The sequence below is a fragment of the Eublepharis macularius genome, chromosome 11 (genome assembly GCF_028583425.1).
Source record: "Eublepharis macularius isolate TG4126 chromosome 11, MPM_Emac_v1.0, whole genome shotgun sequence".
In the NCBI taxonomy this organism is placed as follows: Eukaryota; Metazoa; Chordata; class Lepidosauria; order Squamata; family Eublepharidae; genus Eublepharis; species Eublepharis macularius.
This window is the reverse complement of record NC_072800.1, coordinates 11172437-11197347: the sequence shown is the minus strand read 5'-3', so window position 1 is coordinate 11197347 and position 24911 is coordinate 11172437. Positions and strand designations below refer to the sequence as shown.

General features: G+C 43.4%; 1 protein-coding gene across 2 annotated transcripts in view; it reads left to right on the top strand.

Annotated features, from left to right (window-relative positions):
* The window catches only part of BRD9 (bromodomain containing 9), a 31334-nt gene extending 7287 nt beyond the window's left edge, over positions 1–24047 (top strand). The window contains exons 4-17 of one of the 2 annotated variants that reach the window (XM_054992005.1): positions 1426–1486; positions 3577–3721; positions 5945–6055; positions 7753–7865; positions 11696–11828; positions 14026–14101; positions 14734–14829; positions 15252–15384; positions 16608–16719; positions 17504–17542; positions 17892–17963; positions 19097–19196; positions 22073–22240; positions 23250–24047. In XM_054992005.1, coding sequence (XP_054847980.1) covers positions 1426–1486; positions 3577–3721; positions 5945–6055; positions 7753–7865; positions 11696–11828; positions 14026–14101; positions 14734–14829; positions 15252–15384; positions 16608–16719; positions 17504–17542; positions 17892–17963; positions 19097–19196; positions 22073–22240; positions 23250–23350 — 1460 coding nt within the window. In that variant the 3' untranslated portion in view covers positions 23351–24047. Of the gene's footprint in view, positions 1–1425; positions 1487–3576; positions 3722–5944; positions 6056–7749; positions 7866–11695; positions 11829–14025; positions 14102–14733; positions 14830–15251; positions 15385–16607; positions 16720–17503; positions 17543–17891; positions 17964–19096; positions 19197–22072; positions 22241–23249 lie in introns of both variants that reach the window. The other variant, XM_054992004.1, reaches the window with a different exon arrangement.
* The last annotated feature ends 864 nt before the right edge of the window (positions 24048–24911 follow it).

Genomic DNA, 24911 nt, shown 5'->3' with positions numbered 1-24911 from the left:
ATAGTTCTAACTACTCCATCACTCTTCAGAAAACATTTAAACTAGAACAATTTCTGCCTTTTATAGTGGTCCTTTTACATCAGGAATGTTGATCAACAATCCTTTACCCTTTTTGTAAGTCTTACTTGAAAACTTCTCAAAATACATTTTTGATGACATGCGATAACCTTATATAAGACACTAGGCAAGATCGTGGTGAATTTGGTCAGCAGTCTCAACGCTCAGCAAATAAAGTTTTAAAAGATGTGGAGGAGCAGCTCAACCTCAATATAATTCTGCTTCGTCCAGGATGCAAGCAGCCATATGTCCTCTGTGCTCTTATCACCCTAGACATGGCAGCGCAAGCCTAGTACAGTTACTCTTTTCAGACTGGCATCTGCCATGTTGCACAGCTGTTCTGTAGGGGATATTGTCGATCCAATAAGATGCTCAATATTTTGAAGATGGGAATGGCAATATCTGATACTGCTCCTGACTCCCCGACATGGTTCCCGATTCTGATGTTATCGTTCCTGATAATATTGGAATCTGGAATCCTGTCTGGGAGGCACAAGCAGCTAGGGAGGAGGGAGCACTCCCCAATTAGCCAGTGGCACATCTGCCCTTTAAACTGCCATTATTTTCAACAGAGAGTCCAGGTTTAACCCCTGTCTGGGGGCGAGTACCCCAAGCACCCCAGACTTGCCACAGACCCCTTACCTGCAAACCGACGGCACCCCAGCAGCAGGCACAGAGAGCCCAGAGGAGTTGACGCAGCACCAGCCAATGGAGAGGGAGGGGGGAAGGGAGCCAGGGGAAGGGAGCCAGCTGGAGAAGCCAGCCAGGCGTGTGCTGCCCACCGAAGCCTTAAAGGGCAAGAGGCACGCACGCCTAGCTGGGATGCTGACACCAAGGCAAACAGGCTAGGCGCCCCTACCTGGGTCCTAGAGGGAACCAGCTGCAAAGTTTACCCTGGGGAACTGGCCAGAACCCTGGAGGCCAGGGTGGCTCCTTGTGAGCAGAGACAGAGACGGCCAAGCCGCATTGCCTGGAGATCTTGGGGTGGGTTGTGTAGGAGCGGTGATAGAGAGGTAGAGAGTGGCGGGGTGGAGAATTTAGGAGAGTATGCGAGCGAAGAGAGGGAGATGAGGATGAGGACGAGGACGAGGGTTGGAGGCAAGAAGCAGAGGCAGAAGGGAGCTCGACAGGTTGAGCAGATACAGATTCAAAAACAGATTCAGAAGACTGCTGTTGAGCCTTTGTTCTGACACAGTTGTAGACAAAATGTACATGCGGATTTGTATGCCAAATAATCTTTTCAGAGCCACAAACGTTTGTGTGTATCTCTACAACAGCACATTATACAGGTGTAAACCTGAGCTAGGTATCAGTTACAAAGAGCTGTCAAAAAATTAATCTCTTCCTTTTCCTTGTGTTGGATTGCAGCAGAAAATGAGAGTACACCTATCCAGCAATTACTGGAACATTTTCTTCGCCAGTTACAGAGGTGAGGCTGCATATTCTACAGAGAGATTGATCGGTGGATGTTGAATTGAATTTTCAGAGCTTTGTGTGTAACCTTGTGTGGCTCTTTTGTTTAGAGAAATCATTTTAGATTGATTTGTTACTTTGTTCTATGACACTTAGGTTGAATGTAATTGTGAGGGTAGCAGATCTGTCTCTTAAATGAGCCTCTGCCCTACTTCTTTATAAAACGAGCAGGGAGCTTGATTTTTTTTAAACAACAAAAGAGATGGACAGGCCCAATGGACAGAAAATTACCTGGGAAAGCAGGCTGTGGGTAGGCGGGAAGAAGCACCCTCGCCTGCCAGCCCCTTTCGCTCTTAAAATTGGACTTAACCCTCCCCTCCGCCCCACATGGTTGGAGCAGACCTGTGTTCAAATGACAGGTTTGCTGCTGTCTCATGCAATTTTTGACTTGCAGGATTCGAGTCCAGTAGCACTTTAAAGACCAAGAAGATCTTCAGGGTATAAGCTTTTGAGACTCAAAGCTCCTTTGTCATTTTTTTATTTGGATCCAGTGTAAGCTGTGATTTGTTATTTCCAAATGTTCATTGCAAATTAGAGGTGGCTGAACTAATTCTGTTTTTAGATTAATGCTTTTCAAAAACCAGGTATTTTGCGTGTGCGCATGTTAATATATATGCAGACTGCATGGAGACAGTTCCTGTTCGCAGGGCACCTGCTTGTGGAGAACTGCTGCTTTAAAATTTCAGTCTAAATCTACATTTGAGTTTCTTGGAGGAGAATGTGTAGATATGACTGCTGATTCCAGGACATGAATATTCACACTGCTTTATCTGTACATTGATGTATTTATTTACTTCATTTCTTCCCTGTCTTTCTCTCAAGTGGGGACCCAAACTGGCTTGCTTCATTCTCCTCACCTCCATTTTATGCAAAGATAGATTCACGTTTAGTGTTTGAAAAAAAACTTATATGGGTGTAGAGAAGTGCTGCAGTGTGCCGTATCTTTTTTTCCCCTAAATGTATTAGGTAATCATTTTATGTACAAAATAAGCAAGCATTTTAAAAAGGATTAAATTACAAATCTTTAAATCCTACAAAGTGTAAAATTTTAAACGTTTCTCAGCATGCTGTACAGAAACAAATTCAATGTTAGCCAATATACATACATACCCACTTAGAGTTATAAATCTTACCAATCAAAACTTATTAAAATAATACAAACAGTTATATTACTTAACTTTAAAGCATCCCCAAAAAGACAAGAAAGGTATTGCACAAAAGACTAACAAATATTTTAACATTGCATTAAGGCTAGTATATCAACACACTTCATTCCAACTCAAATGTGAAGGCATTTTTGGCATTAAAATTAATTTATAATCACAATTACACAATCACAACCTAAAATTTAGAAATTTATTAAAATACTGATTTCAACTACGCATGGTAACATGTGCAGTGTGCCTTATCTTAATTTTTTTGTTTGCTTACTAAGTATCCTAAAACCAAGTTTTAGGATCAAGCCACCTGTGCTGATTTTAGATGTCAATTGTAGACGGCTTTTCAGACCGGAGTGCTGCCTGGTTTTGATACACAAGAATTTGTCTCTCCAAAAGTGGAACTCAGAAATGCTTTTCTTTTCTCTGAAGCACAATACTTGATGGTCTGTTGCTAACATAAAATGGGTTTTGTCAGGGCTTTTGGGGGGGGGGGGAGAAGTGGTGGAACTCAGTGGGTTGCCCTCAGAGAAAATGGTCACATGGCCAGTGGCCCCGCCCCCTGATCTCCAGACAGAGGGGAGTTTACATGGTTGCTCTCAGAGAAAATGGTCACATGGCCGGTGGCCCCGCCCCCTGATCTCCAGACAGAGGGAGTTTAGATTGCCCTCCGCGCCATGCGGCGCAGAGGGCAATCTGAACTCCCCTCTGTCTGGAGATCAGGGGGCGGGGCCACCGGCCATGTGACCATTTTCAAGAGGTTCCGGAACTCCGTTCCCCCGCGTTCCAGCTGAAAAAAAAGCCCTGGGCTTTGTGACAAAAGCCAGTAATATTATTCTCAAGTATAATGTTAATCATTAAATTCCTGTGTCTCTGTTTCTTTTTCTAGGAAAGATCCTCATGGGTTTTTCGCTTTCCCAGTCACGGATGCCATTGCTCCTGGTTATTCCATGATAATAAAGCATCCCATGGACTTTGGCACTATGAAAGATAAAATAGCATCCAACGAATACAAGTCGGTAACAGAATTCAAGGTGAGTGAATAGAGAAGTGGTAAATTTTCAATAATAAATTAATAATTTTGTATTCAGTAACACCAATAAAATGACTGTCTGTTAAGGACATGTAAATAGGTCTGCATATTTGTGCATACTTCTTGTGCAAAATAGTTGACAGCATATTTTCTTCTTCCAGTATAAAAATTTTGGGACCACTCTCGCGTTTTAAAAAATTATTTATTTATTTATCAATCTATCTATTTATGTATTTATTTGTAGTGTTTCAGCATCTTATGAATCCCTGTAAAATTACAACATGTGCATGTCAGATGTGTTTTTAAAGCTGTGCCAAGACGTGGCACTGCCCAGGGGGTCCCTCTTACTGGTACTGCATACAAAGCATCTCTTAGTTTTCTTCACTCTGTGAGTCTATTGATGCTCCCCTATAGACAGCAGAAACAATTGGCGGAACAAGCTGGGTGTGCTTTGCACTATGTCTTTCCTTTGGTCTTAGATGTATCATGCTCTAACAGAGGCCTGTATAAACTGCAGCTGACCAAGTCAGACACGGCCCTCAAGAGACTGGGTAGCCTTCTGTAGAAGAAGTCTATCATGGCACGGAAGTAGAAGACTGCACTGTGCCTGGTGGGCTGTAAGTTATGCAGGCTGGCCCTGGCACTGGGGAAAGAACTGTCATTCTTTTGTCCCAGCGTAGTATAGCGTGGTTCTCGCCTGCACAAGCTGAAGTGATAAACCTGTGTGTCAGGCTATGGACGACAGATCCCTGTACCATTGCAGCAAGAATCCAGGCTCTTGGTGAAATGGTTTTATTCAGAAATCAAATCATTTCCACAGATATGTCCATATGATTACTCAGAAGCAAGGTAAGCTACTAAGCAGTAAGGATCAATTTGACAGGAATGACAATGTGGGAAAACCCTTCCTCTTAACTCACACATTTACTTCTTCCCCCTCCCATCAGCCAAACAGGGCTTTTGGCGCGAACGCGTCCTGAGAATGTCTCACATATTTGCGCTATCAAGTCTAGACACTGAGAAAGCAGGAGATCAAAGTTGAAACATAGCATTGCGTGGGAGTGAGTGAGGTACAAGGTCAGAAGCACTGGGAGTTTCTACGGTCCATTAGATAAGACATCTGCAGCTTCTATAAGCCTGTGAATGCAAAACAGTTATGGCATTGGTAATATGACAGCATGAAACACTGGTTCAGAACAGCATCCCTGGCTCAGCATGAAAATAATGGCATGGATGGGGCACAGACATGACACTGTGTCTAGACTGGGATATGCACAAGTAAAATTACCATTATAACTCCATATCACAAAGATGAGAAGAGGATGTTTATTGTTATTGATAAATATCGGAAGTATTATTATCATTCCTGAACTATTAGAACACTACTGCAGATATTTAATTAAAGATGTAATCACGCCCTTCCTAACTTTCCCATGTGGCATTAAAATGGGGTTGGAGTGAAAGGAAAGGCTCCTGCCCACAATTGTTCAGCAGCACATCTGCCCTTTAAACTTTAAAGGGCCATCATTTTCAAGGGAGTAGACCTGGCCTCTCCATTGAGCATAATGACTCTTTAAAAGGCAAGTGTGCCCAGCGGCCAACTAGGGAGCACTCCTTCCTCTATAGCTGTTCCTGCTTCTCCAACAGGATTCCTGGTACTGATATTATCACGTGCGGTGATAATCGGGATCGTATTGGGGTGGGACAGCAGCGATGTTGGATATTGTCAACCAAATCTAATGCCCAAAATATTGGGCAGTTTATAAGTTTGGCTGTATCTGACTGCACAGCTTTGCTCTAGGACATTTTGATTTTGCCGCTTCAAACCATAGATAGAGACTTGAGTAACTGCTCCTCCATACAAAGCAATTTCCTTCACATCGAAAATGAGTACATGCATGCTAGTTTTCTGTAGGGAGGGGATAATTTCCCACCGGCAGGCTTGTCCACAGATTTACCAGTCCATTGGCTGTTCTATGAGGACTAGGCCTGAAAATTAGGAAGAGAAAAGATAAGTGAACCAAGCAGCTTTTCAGATATTTATTTTGTGCCTCAAAGTACAGAGAGAACCCTTCACGGATCATCTGGGTCTTAACTGATGTTAATTCATCAGCTGTATTTCTCATTCTAATGTTCTTCCTAATTTGATTACGTAATAGTGATAGAGGGACTTCAGATACAGTTAGCATGTGAAAACGTGGCAATGCTGTATTGTGTTTTCCAGGCAGACTTTAAACTGATGTGCGACAACGCAATGACATACAACAGACCAGACACTGTGTACTACAAACTGGCCAAGAAGATCCTCCATACCGGCTTCAAGATGATGAGCAAAGTAAGACAGCTATAAAAAAAGCATGCAACAACAAGACCAGTCATACATGTTAAACTATTGTAGTGAGTGAAGCATTATTTCATCCATCTGTCTGTAGTTATAGTAGTGCCCATTATGGCAGCCATATTCGGGGTTGCGTATACTCTGCCATACCAGAAAAAAAGGAAAATCCAAGTTTTGTGCTAAGAAAAACAGAACTCTACTGAATATACATAGTGTAAGCACCCTTGCAAGAGTTTTATTATTTTGTATAATATATTCTGCTTCTGCTGGTTATAAGAAGGGGCAAAGAACCATGAGGTACTGAAACCTCCCCCTAGTACTGCAAACCTTATCCAGCCATCACTTTTATTTAGAGGGCTCATCAGGCATGACCCACCTACCTGCAAGAGCAGGGCCTTTTTTTCTGGGAAAAGAGGTGGTGGAACTCAGGACCGCACAATGATGTCACTTTCAGTCAGCTGGAACAAGGGGGGAGTTTTTTAAAGTTTAAATCGCCCTCAGTGGAAATGGTCACATGGCCAGTGGCCCCACCCCCTGATCTCCAGACAGAGGGGAGTTGAGATTGCCCTCCACACTGCAGCATAGAGGGCAATCTAAATTCCCCTCTGTCTGGAGATCAGGGGGCGGGGCTACCAGCCATGTGACCATTTTCAAGAGCTGCCAGAACTCCATTCCACAACATTCCCGCTGAAAAAAAGCCCTGTGCAAGAATATTTTTACATGCAAACAAAACCCAACATTCTCAGGATCCTGGCTTCTGGGCAGCCACAGAATAGTGACAGATGCATAGTCGCAATAGTATTGAGTGGCTTGCTGGGATATCCATTAGAAATCGTTCTTCTTTTAGAGAGAATAATCCTCCTTTCAAATATGGTTTCTGGTTGGGAAAACGAACTTCCAGCCAAGAAATAACTCTTTGGCATGTGTTAATTTTAAACTTGTTGAAAGGCGTTTTGTAAGTAATTTTTTTCCAAATATAAATAAGGAAATACAAAACTCAATTCGGAACGCCAAGACTGTTTTCTTTTTTTTCTGTAAAATAAGACAATGCACAGGACTCATTATTACCCCCTACATATTGCATTGGCGTACACTGTGTAGTCTGTCTTCAGTCTCAGTGAGGAGGGTGGACTATAAATAAAGTAAATATATATCGCCTGTTCAGATATTTTATGATTTGTAAAATAGAATACAAGAATCCCACTAGCTTCCCACCCCACTGACCGGCACACAAGCCCTCTCTTTTTCCCACCATTCCCTAACATATAAAGAAAGGCGCAAAAGAGAACGGAAAGCATTCAGCACCTATTATTAAAAACCCTTATGAAAATGTAAAAGTGTTCTTAAGAAGGTCGCTTTGCCGTTTGAGCTGCTGCCGGTAGCCAGCCTTGCACAAACGTTACGGTGAGTCGTACCGGCGGGTGGGTGGCTTCCTGCCCTGACTGTTTTCCTCCCTAGGCTGCAGATGTTCAGGCGTCGCGCTGCCATGACCGACTCATGTTGCATCCCCATTGAAGACGTAGCTCTTAGGCGCAAGGCCACGGCCATTCCCATCCCATCCCATCATCATAGCATCTTGGCTATGAGGGAAAGGCGTAAAGTCCCTGCTGCTCTGTCCTTTCTGATTCTAGGAACGGCTGTTAGCTTTGAAGCGCAGCATGTCGTTTATGCAGGACATGGATTTTTCTCAGCAGGCAGCTCTCTTGGGCGACGAAGACATAACAGTTGAGGAGCCTGTGCCCGAAGTCGTTCCCGTGCATGTAGAGACTACCAAGAAATCCAAAAAGCCAAGTAAAGAAGTGATTAGGTAACAGTCTGGGTGGCTTTTCTACTCTGCGGCGCTTCTTTTTTCCACACTGGGGTGCAGCAGGCTTGCGAATGAGAGTTTCAGACTTCCTGCCTTCCAGTGCCCCTTTTCAGCATATCCTTGCATGTCAAGGGGCAGCAGAACTCCAGCATGTTGCAAAAGGTTCTGGGGTGTGTTTGAGGGCACACCGCCTCTTCACGTGGACCGTTTTGCTGTATGCCCTCATTGTTCTCTTGAGGGAACTGTGTATCTCTTAGCTGTGTATTGCAGGATAAGATTGGCACAGGTGGGCAAGCTGTCTTGTCCACTGTCATTGGCAAGCCCCTGGTCAGACGTTTCTGAGCAACCTCAGGTGGCCCCAGAATACAGTTGTGAAATCATCGAGGTAATAGGGAATGTGTTATTTTTATTCAGCTCTTATAAAAAACATTTTAGCACTTTTAAAATGGATAGTGATACCTATTTAGTAATTCAATTAAGGATTACATTGCTTTTAAGGATAATGGTTTCCTTTTTTTGGCTTGGCTGTTAATGGGTAGTGAATACATAAAGCACTACTTCCTTTCTTTTTTATTGCTAAGAATAAGTTGGCATAGCTGCCCTCAGCTGACTGCCCTCAGCTTGAGAAGTCGTCTTCTTTCACAGTCGTATATGGACCTTAGGTTTCTTCAAGCTTTGATTCCGAGCAGAACGATATCTTTAAGAAACCTGTTTATTTTTCAGATATTTTCCCCCATTGGCACCATAAGCTTTTGAGAACCACAGTTCTCCTAATCAGATGCATCTAATGAAGAGAGCTGTGGTTCTCGAAAGCTTATGCTTCCATAAAGTTGGTTAGTTTTAAAGGTGTTACTGGGCTCTTTACTATTTTGCAACTACAGACTAACCCGGCTAACTCCTCTGGATCTTTTCGTCATTGTACTCACTTGTTTTCCAAGATGCTTAAGTTACAGATTTGTATATGTGCATTTAATTTTTTTTCCCCTTTCAAATAACTATTCAAGTGTGTGTTAGTTGTCAACTCATCTTTAGATAAACAGATTACAAACTGCAGATACTATCTGAGAATCAGTGGGTATTGCTATTGAGGAATTTATCTACTATTTTAGGCAAAATTGGTCACATTTGGTGTAGTGGTTAAGAGTGCCACAGCTCTAATTTGGAGAGATGGGTTTGATTCCCCACTCCTCCGCTTGAAGCCAGCTAGGTGCCCTTGGGTCAGTCACAGCTTCTCAGAGCTCTCAGCCCCACCCACCTCACAGGGTGACTGTTCTGAGGATAATAATAACACACTTTGTAAACCACTTTGAGTGGATGTTAAGTTGCCCTGAAGGGCGGTATATAAATCGAATGTTGTTGTTATTATTATTATTGGTATGGAATCAGCTCTTGCACATTTTGAAATGTTTTCCAGAAGTCAAATTTTTTATATTTGGGCCTTTTTATGTTCTTGTATAACAGATTTGATTTTTTTTAAACTGTCAGATAACTTCATATTTGGATTCCTTTTTTCCGTAAGAATGCAGTGGAAGTTGCACTTTTCATGGGATTCTCTGGGTATCGAAAGACAGTTGCCTGATGGCTGAATAACTTGCAATTCAGAAGAAGTAAAGTAAATTGGGAGTTCTTTAAGGAGAAAGAGGAGTCACAAAAAGGAAATGGGTACAAGGCATCCCGCCACGTGCAAGTTATCATTAAACTGGATGGGGCTAGATTGAGGCCCTGCGCATTTGTAGCAGCAAGTGTGTTTTTGCTCAGGCAAAATGCCATGATGTTGCAGCATCTGCATCCAGTGGCACAACGTTCCAAGGAACTGTCCTTGCAGTGGAATCCTGCGCAGACTTACTCCTGTACAGCACAGCTGAAATTGGCAGCTCTGCATAGGATTGCACTCCTAGTTATTTCTCCCAAGCACTTCTGGGTCTTCTCTGAAGCAGGCTGATGCCAATTTCCCCCTTGAGCAAGTTGGAGTGATCTAAATCAAGGCCAGTTTAAATTATTGATTTTTCCATTGTGTCATTCTTTTTGTTAACAAAACATTCTGGGTTGCAACTAAATAGTGCCACATTCCTCTTTTCCAGGGCTTTTTTTCTAGGAAAAGAGGTGATGGAACTCAGTGGGTTGCCCTCAGAGAAAATGGTCACATGGCCGGTGACCCCGCCCCCTGATCTCCAGACAGAGGGGAGTTGAGATTGCCTGCCGCAGCGGGCAACCTAAACTCCCCTCTGTCTGGAGATCGGGGTGGGGCCACCGGCCATGTGACCATTTTCAAGAGGTGCTGGAACTCCGTTCCACCGCGTTCCCGCTGAAAAAAAGCCCTGCTCTTTTCTATTAAGGCTTAAATTGTGAGGCTTCCTGTCCTAGGTCCTCACTCAGGGTTCAGAAGAACTTGGGTTTCAATCCCAGACAACCCTTTCTTCCCTAGCTGGGTGAGGGGGAAATAAAGCCTGCCCCAGAGAGAGTAGGAATAAGCAGGAGGGTCTCTCCTTTGGGCCTCTTTGTAAATTTTCAGAAGTATCTGGCTGGCTGCTGTTGGAAACAGAATGGTGGGTTTGATGGACCTTGGCCAGGTTCAGTTGAGCATTTCTTGCATTCTGCTTAAGTACAAACAAACAAAAAATGTGTTGAATGGTGAAGTGTATTGCATCCATATTTGCAATGTAAAGCATCATGCACATTGGAGCACCTTAAGAAATCAGAAATCCTGATTGACACTGAAGAACAGTTTTGTTTATTTATTTAATAAATAACATTTTGCAGAACAAAATAAAACTGGCCAAGCCAGTAAACGTTCTATAGAATTGCCTACTGAGAGCCAATTTGTTGTAGTGGTTAAGAGCGGCAGGACTCTAATCTGGAGAACCAGGTTTGATTCCCCGCTTCTCCACTTGAAGCCAGCTGGGTGACCTTGGGTCAGTCACAGCTCTCGCAGAGCTCTCTCAGCCCCACCCACCTCACAGGGTGATTGTTGTGGGGATAATCATAACACACTTTGTAAACTGCCTTAAGTTGTCCTGAAGGGCGGTATATAAATTGAATGTTATTATTATTACTGTTAAAGTTTTTAAAAATGCAAAAAAGAAATGGAAAGAAATCATTGTGTAAAATCAAACTAAGCAAGTATCAGCAGAATAAAATAAAATGACAAAACAGTTGTTTAATAGGAGTTAAATAGTGGTAGATGAATATTATGTGCAGCAGCAAAATTGTGTAAAAATACTAACCCCGGAGCACCAGGCTAGACTGGCCTTGACCAGAGCCAGGGCCTTTTCGGTCCTGGCTCCGACCTGGTGGAACTCTATCGATAGATACGTGGGCTTGCCAAGATTTACTATCCTTTCAGCGAGCTGCAAAACTGAGATGTTCTGCCAGGCATATGGTTGAGGTTGGTCCAGCAGTCATCAGGAGAGCCACCCTGCCGGCCTTTTGTCGGGGAGGGGGGCATCTGATTATCCGGCCCCTCTATATGAGCTCTAAGTATAACCTGAATAGCCTGTTCCCCCCTCCTCCCCACCCCCATGTGTATCACTGGCAGGGGTGGGTTGTAAGGTCACTGTCTGGGGGGGGCGTGTTTTATGAGATACTTTGATTTTATTGTAAGTATATGTTTTTATTGCTGTAACCTGTCCTGAGCCTGCTTGCAGGGAGGGTGGGCTAGAAGCTTAATTAATTAATTAAACATCAATATAGAGCAAATGCTTGGGCTGAAAGGAAAGTTTTAACCTGGCCCCAAGAGCCCTGCCCACCTCACCTATGTATATAGGAGCCAGCAGTCACTCAGATCTCTTGCCTTTCCTGTATTTACTTGAGCAACTTCTTCTTTGTTACAGTTGTATATTTGAACCGGAAGGAAATGCATGCAGCCTGACAGACAGCACAGCGGAAGAACACGTCCTGGCACTGGTGGAACATGCGGCAGATGAAGCTCGGGACAGGATCAACAGATGCCTTCCGAACAGCAAGGTCCAGCCCTTTGACCCCCCCCCCACCCGTCCACTGCCGTTTCATTGAGATTTCATTCAGTGAATGTGCTCAGAACAGTGTCTTGGGTCACATTTCATATGCGGTTTTGCATGGCACCCAATATGCAGATGGAATGTGAATATTTATAGAATAATAGCTTTATGGATGTGGGTAAAATCTCTAGAGGAGAGTGCTTGCATTGTTCGTTGTTCAGTTTGGATGTAAGGAGAGAGATTTTCTTCTGAAGATCAAAGTAGATGAATGCCGTGCTTGCCCTGGGGAGGCCTCCATCCATGCGCTCAGAACAGTGCAGTGGGAAGTGCCACATCAGCTGTGCTTTAACAGTACATTTAACTGAACTGTTTTTACTATCTATGCGTGGCCTAGAAGGACAGTCAGGTCTCAGGGAGTAACAAGTCAAAAGACAGTGAACCGAGTTCGAATCAGTCTCACCACTTGATTGGAAGGGACTTTGCGCCAGAGACTGCAAGAAACTTGCTTATTGGTTAATAACTTCTAGCCAGAGGCTGGTAGAATGGGGGCAGGCTGGGGCCTGGAAAATCTTTTAGAGCTATTCAAAGAAATATAAAAAGATCATTTTCACACAAAATCCAAACTGGTATTCAGTTAAATGCCCTGACCTGGATAGTCCAGGTGAGCCTGATCTCATCAGATCTCAGACGCTAAGCAGCGTTGACCTTGGTTAGTAATTCAGTGAAATACCTCCAACAAAGACCAGGGTTGCAGAGGCAGGCAATGGCAAACCACCTGTGTTAGTTTCTTGCCATGAAACTCCTGCCAGGGGTTGCCATAAGTCATCTATGACTTGAGGGCACTCTTCACTACCATTCAGTTAAATACTTGCAGAGCTGTTAACGCTCTATAGACATAGAGACAGAGATGCCAGGCTACAGTGAAATCTTTGTGTTGGAAAACGGAGTGGAAAAGGTTCAGTTTTATACAGAAGTAATTATAGTCAGGCAGACGCTGTCTGCCCATCACAGAAGAACCCTCCTGTGTCAGGCCGCGGGTCCATCGAGCCCTGCAGTGGCTAACCAGGTGCTCTGGATGGCCCACAGCAGTAGTACAACATCCAAGGCCTCCCCCTGCTGCTGCGTGCTGGAGGCATGCTGCCTCTGGACATGGAGAGCCCATTTAACCATGGTGGTGACCTTACCGCCACAGCCGTCTTCCAGGGCCCTGCTTCGGGCGCCACCGCCTTCTGAGATTCAGTGGGGAGAGGGCCTTCTCCATCGTGGCACCAAACTCTGGGACGCTCCCCCAGGAGAGACTCCCCTGTCCCCTTCTGTTGCCATCTTCCTCCAGCGGGTGAAGACTTGTGTGTTTTGTGATCCCTCCTTCCTGCCCTGTGTTCTAATTGTTGTTTTAATGTGTGTGTGTGCTTTATTGTATTGTATTTCCTGTATATCTCCATTTGGTTTTAATGGTTGGAATCGTGTTTTTGTTTGGTTTTAATGGCTTTTAAGATGAGTTTTTATTATATAGGTTTTAATCTGTTAGCCGCCTTGGTGGCCCTAATGAGGGCAGAATATAAATTAAGTAAAGAAATAATAGAATTTTTTAAATCCTCTTTTACGGCCATCTAAGCCTAGCTGCCATCAACACAGCAGGTTCCATAAGTCCCCCACTATCACCATAAGGTGCTACTTAGCTAAGGATTATTTATTTATTTATTTAATATATTTCAATTTATATACCGCCCATCCCCAGGGGCTCTGGGCGGTGAACAGTTAAAATCGATAAAAATAAGAACTAAAATAAATATACAAGCAATAAAACAAATTAACAAAGTGCAGTGGTGGGGAGAACCCTCCCCCGCCCCAAAGGTGGGAGGCCGACATGGCCCCGCCCCCTTCAATCACCGAACGCCTGGCGGAACAGCTCCGCCTTACAGGCCCGGCGGAACAGTGTTGCTAGGTCTGCAAGGGAAGGTTTGCAGATGGGATGAAGGGAGAGCTTGTTCTCTTATGTTTAGGAGCACCCTATCCAAGCGACAGCCCAGTATTTGCCGCCCAGTGCGCACAGGGGTAGGGGCCAGTTGTGGCTGTGCTGGTTTTCTGCAGTCTCTGCCATGAGGATCCACCTGTTTGGGTCAGCGCTTTTTCGATCTGGGTATTTGTTTGCTTATCAGCAGATGTGAAAGTAACATATATTTCTTCTTTGTGTTTAAGTGCAGATTGGGTACTTGAAAAAGAACGGGGATGGCTCTTTGGTCTTCAGTGTAGTCAATCCATCAGACCCAGAAGTGGAAGGTAGTTGTTCTGATGTTTTAATTAAAAAAAAATAATAACTGGAGCTGCGCTTTATTGATTCATGACTGATTTCTGTTTTAAAAACTTCTCTAGCCCTAGTGTTTAAAGAACTCTGCTGTTGGCTTGAGGCCTGCTCCCTTCCATCTCCAGCCGGAATGATCGAAAATATCTCCTCTCCTGGCTCTGTCAGATCTTCCGGCTGTTTGCCTCGGACCGTGAGGGTCCACAGCATATGGCCCAGGAGTGTGAGAACGGCACTTGCGCTCCTCTTGCTTTGTCGTTTCCTGCTCCTCTGCAAGGTGGATGAGAGGCAAAAATTGCAGTATGGCTCTGCTTGCATTTTTTAAAAAAGGTTCACCATCACAGAGCTAAAAGGCTGGATTTATGAAATTTTTAAAAATTGAAAATATACCCAGCTGCCTTAAGAATCAGTTAGGAATCTGGACTTTTCTTGTCTGCTTGTGCATACATGTTATGTATGAAGTAAAAAAAATGTACATTGTGATTCTCATACTAATCTCATACGTGATTCTCATACTAATCTCATACCCAGGCATAGTCAACTTTTACACTAAGATGTGATTTTTGGGAAGGGTGATAACTACTACATACATCTTTTTAACTTAATACAGAGGAGGAAACCCATCCAGTGGATCTGAGCTCCTTGTCAAGTAAATTATTGCCTGGTTTCACGACCCTAGGCTTTAAAGATGAAAGAAGGCACAAAGGTAAATGTGTACTCTTGGATATTATGGCGTTTAGAACCATGCTTTTATCTGAGGTATAAGCATTTTTATATTTTCAAGTTTAAACACTGGTCCTATTATATTATAACTGCCATTCAGCGGTTAAAAACAAACAAACACAGCATCAAGAATGTGACCTCATTTGGATAATTGCAGTGCTTGATTATGCAGTTGATTCCTGCTGGTTCACAGCTGAATGTCCAAACCAACTCCATTGAAAATCAAGTGGTTAGATGAAGTGGCTATGACTCTTCTGTCTGATCTGTGTTGGCTTGTTCATACATGCGGGTCACTATTGTATACTGCAGTCATGAAGGGGTTTATTTGCATGTGTGAACCACCTATGAGAAATACAGCGTTTTTTGCAGATAGAGATTCCAAGCACATATTTCTTGTATTTTCAGTTACCTTTCTTTCAAGCAACAGTGCAGCGCTTTCGATGCAAAACCACTCTATTTTTCATGACCTAAAAGCAGATGAAATGGAACTTCTGTATTCAGCATATGGAGATGAAACTGGAATCCAGTGTGCCTTAAGGTATGCCTTTCATAATGCAATCCAGTGATTGTTCAGGATTGTTACATTAGGATAGGGGTGTGTGATTCAGGTTTCTGATTCGAGTAAAGTACCTGAATCGAACCCGATTCTCAATTATTCGGGATTTCCGAATCCCCAAATCAAAGCTTCCCAAAGTGATTCATATTGCTTCGGGAAGCTTCAGGTCAAGGAATTTAAATGCCGCTTCCCATGCCGCTTTGCAACTGATCCAGCCGGTGGGGGTTTAAATGCCCCTTTCCGTGCCATTGCAAAGCAGCATGGAAAGGGACATTTAAACCTGCAAATCAGTTGTTTAGCGGGGAGATCCCCACCAAGCAGCTGATCCAGGCATTCCCTGCCGCCCTGCTGGCTGCTGCAGCAGAGGGGGCAGCGCAGGCGGCAGAGGAGCCGGCTCCGCCCTTACCCGCCACCCAACTGGCCACTGCGGCGGCAGAGGAGGTGCCATGGATGGTGGAGGAGCTGGTTCCAGCCTTCCTCACCGCCCAGCTGGCCACTGTGGTGGAGGAGGAGGCGGCACGGGCGGTGGAGGAACCAGCTCTGGCCTTCCCCGCTACCCAACTGGCCGCTGCAGGCCCCACAAGTGGGGGCATAGCAGCAGAGGAGCCGGCCCCAGGCCGGCCCAGCCTCGGGAGGGCTGCCTCAGTGCCGGCACCCTCCCGCCGCCCAGCTGATTGGCCTCCCCTGTCCCTGCCAGCCAGGTAAGTGGGGTGGGTGGATTTGCCCCAGGGAGGGTGGGGAGTGGGGGTGGAGGGTTTACTCCCCCTCACTTCAGTATGCTCCGAATCTTTACTGAAGCGAGCTTAAATACCAGAATTCCGGTAATTCCGGATTTTTTTCCCGCTTTGGGTAAACCTGAAGCGGGAAACCTGAATTTTGGGGGAGTGCACAGCCCTACATTATCCTAAGGCTTAAGAGGTATATGAAGGGAGAAGATTATTTATTGGAATAAAGTCTTACAAGAGTTAGAATAATACAAAATGTTGCTACTTCAGATTCCAAAGCTTTTTCAGGGTTTTGGACATAATAATAACAACAACAACAACAACAACATTTGATTTATATACTGCCCTTCAGGACAACTTAATGCCCGCTCAGAGCAGTTTACGAAGTATGTTAATATTATCCTCACGACAATCTAATGTACAAATATGCATGTATTCTGTTAAATATGCATCTGTTTGAATTTCTGACTTTTTATCCAGCTTGCAAGAATTTGTGAGAGATTCTGGAAGTTACAGCAAAAAAATAGTGGATGACCTGCTGGATCAGATTACCGGAGGAGATCATTCAAAAACAATTTATCAACTAAAGCAGGTAGGACTACATTATGCAACCGCACAAACATCTGCAATTGGAGCAGGTCTCCCAGCTTGCCCACTCGAGGGCTATCTCAGCCTTATCCCCACATTTGCAAGCACGGGATAACAATACCATTCTACCATATGAAGTGAAAACTTTTTATGTAACTATATGTGGGGTGGTTGGGGGAGAGTGTTTACAGCACAATCCTAAACAGAGTTACCCCTTTCTAAGCCCACAGACTTCAACGGGCTTACCTCTGCTTATTGTTATGCAGTTAATAGCTGCTTCTCTGTATTCAATAGCATGGATCCATTCTAGCACTATTTTACCTTTCCCCCACCTGCTGTGGCCCACAGAGCTCCCTGAAATTGTGTCCCCAGGATTCAGTGCCCCCCCTTCAGGGGCAAAACGGAGGTCAGCAGTGGGAGGGGGGAATTGGCAAAAACTGCTCTTCCCACTCCTATGGGTAGGTTTTTTCTGCAAGTGGAAAAGAAGGCCTGGACCCAAGCCAAAGTTTTATAGAAGGGCACCTCTAGCCCAGGGCTCCCTTTAAAAACCACCAGTTTGCTTTTAAAATGGCCAATATTAACTTAAGCACAAATATTTTTGTTCCTTTTTTCCGTCCCAAGTTTCTATTTTTAACAGATTTTTTAGAATAGCAGTTTAAAATAGTTTAATAGAAATTCTGTGCGTATAGGGAAAAGGTCTTTTGTTGAATGAAAATAATTGTAAAGCATTAAGAAAGAAAGTAGCAGAAAGCTTGTTCCTTTGCTGAATTTTTAATGTCATTTTTCAGAGGAGAAACATTCCAGTGAAGCCACCAGATGAAGTCAAAGTAAGTATGTAAAACACACGTGTGTGTGTGTGTGTGCGCGCGCGCGCGCACGCGCGCACGCACATGCGCGCGCACCTTTACCTTCTTGGACGTATTGATAAAATAAGGATTGCATTTTTGTGTGAGTTTATGGTTATTTAAAAGGAGGAGCGTTTTGTTTTTACAATTTCTGTGAGTTTTATTTTCTAAAAATACGGAAAAATCAGGCATTACCATCAGCAGGAAAGATTCCATGTGGCTTCATCAGCAGAATGACATTTTCTTGTGTCTTTGAACCATGAAGAGGCTGCAAGGGAGGAGGAAAAGAGCTATGAATCTCTAGTGATTCCAATATATTTTGATATTTTAGGTTCCACCAGTGCTCATAAAGGAAGAGCACAAATTGCGCAATACTTGCCCCGATGCTCCCAAGCAAAGTGTGGTAAGACTTCTCCTGTAACTTGTGTCTTGAAGAGAATACGGCCCAGCCACAAATGCTTTTAGAAATCGCGGTAGTCCTGGGATCAGGATTTGTCCATGGAACTCAATGGGTGCCCTTGGAAAGTCGCCATCTGCAAGTCTGGCCTGTTTTTCAGAGTGGCTTTGAGAACCACTGAAATCTCCCCTGAGCTCCTGAAGCCGAGAAAATAAATCCATTAACAGTCAATGAAGAAATCTATTAAGAAGTCTGATTAGGTCAGCACTCCAGGCTTTTTGGGAATGTTTCCAGGATATGTGTAAAGGCACAATTGGATGGGAATGTCTAGACCACTTGAAACAGTTAGCTGTGTTAGTCTGTAGTAGCAAAATAGTAAAGAGTCCAGTAGCACCTTTAAGACTAACCGGCTTTATTATAGCATGAGGTTTCGAGAGCCACAGCTCTCTTTGTCAGATGTATTGTCAGCTTTCGAGAACCACAGCTCTCTTCATCAGATGCATCGTCAGCTTTCGAGAGCCACAGCTGTCTTCATCAGATGCATCGTCAGAGAGCTGTGGTTCTTGAAAGTTGACAATGCATCTGACGAAGAGAGCTGTGGCTCTCGAAAGCTTATGCTACAATAAAGTTGGTTCGTCTTAAAGGTGCTACTGGACTCTTTACTATTAAACAACTGAGGATGCATACAAATAGAGAACGCTGCATGGTTTTCTCACAGGGGAGGCCATGCTGGTATTGGCCGTTCTCTCTCCTAATAGATAGGTGTGTTTAGCTACCAAAGCCTCGTGGTTTGCAGATTGCCCTAAATAAAAAAAATATCACCCTTCTGGACAGATTAGTGCCGCACTCAGACCGGTGAACAAAATCAGTGTTGTTATTATTGTCACAGTATAGCTGGGGAACTGAGGCTGAGAGGAGGGGCTTATCCAGAGCTGCCGGCGGAGTTCATGTTCCAGTAGTGGGAGTCAAACAGCAGATTGCTGGCTTGGAGCCCAGCCACTTAACCACGATGCTACAGCAGTCCTACATGAGATTATACTTACTTTTAGAAGAAAATAAGCAGCATCCCTTAAAAAATAATTCCTCTGTGTAAGTGCTGCTGTTATTTTGATAACTCTGACCTTTTCTTTTTTACACAGATTGGAGAACCCTTGGGAGACAGCACTAGTTCTGTTCTGGATTTTCTGTCTATGAAGCCATATGACGTATCCCTTGATATGTCCATGCTGAGCTCATTGGGTAGGTGTTCGCATGGAGTCGTTTGTGCAAGGTACACTACAGTAGTGTGTGTGTGTGTGTATATATATAGCCTGCTGCTGGACTTGTTTTTCCCCTAGGCCTAGCCCCATGTAGTACACCTGTAAGCCTGTTAACACCACATTCTTCTGGTCCTGGTAGAGAAGTTACAGTCTTGGAGTGGGCTAAACAATTAACCTGGCTGTCAGCCTGTCAAGCACTAAGATACCTTTGGCCTCTCAGATGTTTTTCAGACTTTTAAGAGACTTGATCTGTCTTGGTTTATTTTAATTGAGTAGAATCTAACAGTTGCTAGAAAATAAAGAATCATCAGTCTTGTTTAAAGTGCCTGTAAAATACTAAAAAACCATTTTACATTAGTCTTCATTTCTGCTATATGATCCAGGTGAAGCATTTTGAAATGGGGGTAGATCTTTGAAGGTGATCCACAGTGACTGGCCACCTCCCTCCTCTGTTACGTTTTTTGCATAGTGTTTGTGAATTAATGTAAGAAGCAATAATTAAAACTTGTGATGATAGTGCTGATGCTTAGAGAGTCTCAACATATATGTAGTTTAATAACTTAATGATTTTTGCCTAATTTAATCATTTGATTATTGTGTTAATTTTGTAAGGTGTTTTTTGAAAGAGCAGGTTTTGATCATAAATCCCAAATACTTGGATTTGACCTAATGTATATCGAAAGAGTATGGTATACTGACTTGGAAAAGTATTCCATTAAACTGGGCAGTGAAAACCAGTGATTGCTAATATATATGATTATGCTAGCGTTATCTTAGGTAGAATATACGGTTTATCTGAGGTATTTAAAGGGAAACTTGTACCATAGAGATATAGAGATATTTTTAGTAGAGATTTAATAAGCTTAGAGAAAAGAGTATTAAGTGTGTGTTTAATAGGGTATATGAGATACTAAGTAATTAAGTAATAAAATAGACTAAGGGTTGGAAAACTGTTGGAAGTCAACTAAAAAGGGGGGAGGAAAGGGAGGGGGTCAGAAATAGACTTACAAGGGGGTAATGAATGTGCTGAATGATATTATAATCTAATCCAATAAAAAAAAAATTTTTAAAAGAAAACTGCCGTCAAGTCACAGCTGACTTATGGCGACCCCCTCCGCCAAGAGACTGTTAGAGGTGGTTTGCCATTGCCTGCCTCTGCAACCCTGGTCTTTGTTGGAGGTCTCCCATCCAATTACTAACCAAGGCCAACCCTGCTTTAGCTTTCAAGATCTGATGAGATCAGGCTCACCTGGGCTATCCAAGTCCGGGCCCATCAAACTTACTTGTTTTATTAAAAGCCAGGCGACAGTTTTTTAAATGTCAGTGACAGACTAAAGCAAATGCGTTATTTGTTTAGAGCAGAGGAGTTAGCCGTGTTAGTCTGTAGTAGCAAAATCAAAAAGAGTCCAGTAGCACCTTTAAGACTAACCCACTTTATTGTAGCATCAGCTTTCGAGAATCACAGTTCTCTTCGTCACATGCATCCGACGAAGAGAACTGTGATTCTCGAAAGCTGATGCTACAATAAAGTGGGTTAGTCTTAAAGGTGCTACTGGACTCTTTTTGATTTTGTTTAGAGCGTGCCTGTATTAGGCAGTAACTGGTTTCACAATGAAACTGGAAATAATGTAAAGCAGGAAAGCAAATGTCCAGACTGCTACAATGCCGTGCTAACTGAATTACACTCTTCTTACATCCACCGAAGTCAGTGGGGTTTAGAAGGACGTAACTCAGCTTATGATGCCAAGACTAGTCTCCAGTTGCATCTGAGTAACTGGCTGAGACAACTGCCATTTCCATGGATTTAGAGGCAGAGGAGCTGGCTTCTTCCTCTGTAGAAGTTGGCCACCCACTCCTTAGTACTCAAGCATAGCCTTCAGCTCTCCCAGTTAGATGCTAATTCCCAGATAGGCTTAAGCTGCGGCATCTCTCGTCTGAGCACTGCTGGGGAGCAAAGCGAGTCTCGCAGGCAAACTTGGATCTCCATCTCTTCCTCCTTCCAAGATGGTTCCTGTGTTTTATAAAAAAATATCTACACACACAACTCAGCCATATTTCAGAGGATGTCAGGTCTCGTTTGTAAGGAGGTTTGCTGCCTGTGACGACCTGGAACATATTTGCTGAAACCCAAACAAGTTTATCTTTCAGATCATGAGACAAGAGCCTTTTTGGAGGCTTTAATGTACACGAGCCCCGTGGCGCAGAGTGGTAAGCAGCAGTATTGCAGCTCAAGCTCTGCCCACGACCTGAGTTCGATCCTGGCGGAAGCCGGGTTCATTCAGGTAGCCGGCTCAAGGTTGACTCAACCTCCCATCCTTCCAAGGTCGGTAAAATGAGCACCCAGTTTCCTGGGGGTAAAGTGTTGATGACTAGGGAAGGCAATGGCAAACCACCCTGTAAAAAGTCTGCCAAGAAAACATTGTTCGTGATGCAACATCCCCCCATGGGTCAGTAATGACTTGGTGCTTGCACAGGGGACTACCTTTACCTTTTAACAGGGCTTTTTTTCTGGGAAAAGAGGTGGTGGAACTCAGTCGGTTGCCCTTGGAGAAAATGGTCACATGGCTGGTGGCCCCGCCTCCTGATCTCCAGACAGAGGGGAGTTCAGATTGCCCTCTGCGGTGCGGAGGGCAATCTCAACTCCCCTCTGTCTGGAGATCAGGGGGCGGGGCCACCAGCCATGTGACCATTTTCAAGAGGTTCTGGAACTCCGTTCCACTGCGTTCCAGCTGAAAAAAAGCCCTGCCTACAAGAATGTCTGTGGGGAAGAGGAAAATAGCAAATGCCTTTAACATTGCTTTTTTGGTCATTCACCAAAAAATGCCAGCTCACAATCAGTGGTCTGTTTTTGCTCAGGGAAAGTAAAGAAGGAGCTGGATCATGACGACAATCACTTACACTTGGATGAAACAACTAAACTACTACAGGATCTTCATGAGGCTCAGACAGACAGAGTAGGATCGAGGCCTTCCTCCAACCTCAGTTCCCTCTCTAACGTCTCTGAAAGAGATCAGCATCACCTAGGTAAATATCCTTTTGCAGTGTGACCACCTGAACTGCCTTAGTTCCGTTTACACCTAAGTCCCTTGTGACAGCATCGGCATTAGTTGTAAAATAACCAACGGTAGTTGTGTTTTCATCACCCACCTCATGGAATTGTTGTAAAAGTAAAATGAAATATGTGGATAGTCCTTAAGACCTTGGAGGAAGGGAAGACACAGATATAAATAAATGAAGACTACCAAGAAGGAGAAGGGAACTTTGACTCTCAAAAGCTTATGCCCTGAAAACCTTGTTGGTCTCTAAGATTCCACTAAAATCCTGTTCTACTGCAGACCCACAAGGCTACCTTCCTGAAGACTTCCGAGTTCCTTTCGGCAATGATTGATTTTTAGTTAAAATGTATTTTTAGTTAAAATGCACTTTTTATAAACAAGTCTCTTAATTAAAATACTGTGAAACAATTATGGTGTGACGTGGTCTAGTGGTTAGATGGTCAGACTAGGATCTGGGAGACCCAGGTTTGAATCCCCCTCTGCCATGGAAGCTCAGCAGCCTTGGGCCAATCACAACCTCTTAGCCTACCTTACCTACCTCACAGGATTGTTGTGATAATAAAGTGGAGGAGAGGAGAATGCTGCAAGCCACTTTGAGGCTCCACTGAAAGGAGAAAGGTGGGCATAAATGAAAATAAGTTATGCACAAAACTGCAAACAAGACTAGTCACAGCACAAAGCAATCCAAATGTCAATTCGCAGAGATCTGCTTTATGTTTTTGCATTTGAATTTTGAAAAGTTGATAATCCGATGCATTCACCTCAAGGAACTTCTCCCATTTCTCCCAGGGACTTTGGGCCACCACAGAAAAGGCTCTGCTCCCACCCTCTTTCACTCTTGCAGCTCTTAATGGAAGGGTCTGAGCAGGGTGGGGGCTGTGAGCCTGTGGTTCGTTGACTGAATGTATTTATTGCCCTAAAAATTTTTTAAAATGGCATTTCTAAACCGTCCTGTTAAACCATCTTTTTTTCTCCAGGGAGCCCCTCTCACCTAAGCGTCGGAGAACAGCAAGACCTGGTTCACGACCCCTATGAATTTCTGCAGTCTCCGGAACCTGCAAGTGCCAATAATAACTAACGTGTCCTGTATCATATTTATGTTTTAAAACAAACGTTTTTAGTTTTCCATCAGACAGAATGCACTTCAGCGTGTCCTCTTTTTGGGTGAGGATTGTTATGTAATAATGTTTGTTCACTTTTGTAAATAGTACTCAGGTAGCAAGTAGTATCATGGTAATTGCGCCATAGCTCACGCAATACTTTAGGGTTACAGTTGTGTATAATAGTTGTAAAGGCACAGATGCAAATGACGTATTTAAGAAACCCTGTCAAAAATGCTAGCCAGCTGTCTATCATGCTGTCATTAAAAGTTTTGTTCGCGTAGCTCCTTTGGGAGACTATTTTTCAGGGGCAATGTAAGTTCCCGACAACTGCCACCTTCCTCTTCTCTTTTCTCTTTCCAGTTGTTTATTGTTGAGATGGGCCAGATTACGTCATGAACAAAATCTCATAATTTTGTATGCAATCACACACACACACATATACTGAGGACTTCCTCATTACCAGAAGTTCAGTCTCTACCAAATTATTCAGCTTTTAAGTGTTGTATATACAAGTAAATTGTACCTGTATAAGGAGGCAAATGTTTGTGTAGTTTTTAAATGAAGTATTTGAAATTTGATATTGAATGACCTTTTTTACGATTGATATTATGTGTATACTAGAATTAGTTGCTCATGAACATTATTGTAAATATTAATAAAATGCCAAATGTACTTGCAGTGTTTCCAGTACAGAACTTGTTTGTTAGTTCTTGACTAGCTTTGGTGATTTGCCAAAATGTATTGTTACAGTACAGTAGAAAATTAACCACGAAATTCCAACTGACTTAGTACAGTCCATTCTGTTGTAAAACACTTACAATGGTGAGGACTGACAGTAGTTGGCTAGGCTATTGTGATGTCACAAAATATTCCAGGTATTCAGGAAGTGAGCGGCAACAGTATTTGCAGATTCTATGAAGGAAGGGACTGATGTATGTTTAGCTGGGATTAAAATCACACATAGATGTGACATTTTGTACAGAGGCAGGCTAAGAATTGGAAAAATGAGAAGAAAAACACAAAGGCGTGGTGGTGGCCAGGTAAAAGAAGGGGCAGACACTGAAATCAGGGGTAACGGTAGCTGGAGGAAATGCAGACCTAAGAGAAAGCAGAGGGCAAGGAAAACTGGAGGAAAAGAGGGATAAATAAGGGCACCGTGGAGAGAAAAGGTTTCCAGGGCCGGGAGGGAGCATAGGGACGGACTATCGCGTGCGGATTATATCACATACTGATTGAACTGTCTTATTCAATTCCTTGACTGCAGACTTCTGGAAATATTTTAAGGTGCCTGGGAACCAAAATGAGTGTCATTCAATGACTGAAAAAAGAAAGCCCTATTGAACTTTGCTACAATTTGAAAGCAATGAGGGAATAGGGCCAACTGAGATACAGTGTATTTTAAGGTCCCTGAAGGAAACATCTTAGTTGTAAAAAAAATACCCATATGCCATGTGAACATAAATAAAATTTCATGCTAGTGTTGATTCTTTCATTTCAGGGATTGGGATATTTGATGTACTTAAAAGTACTGTTGGA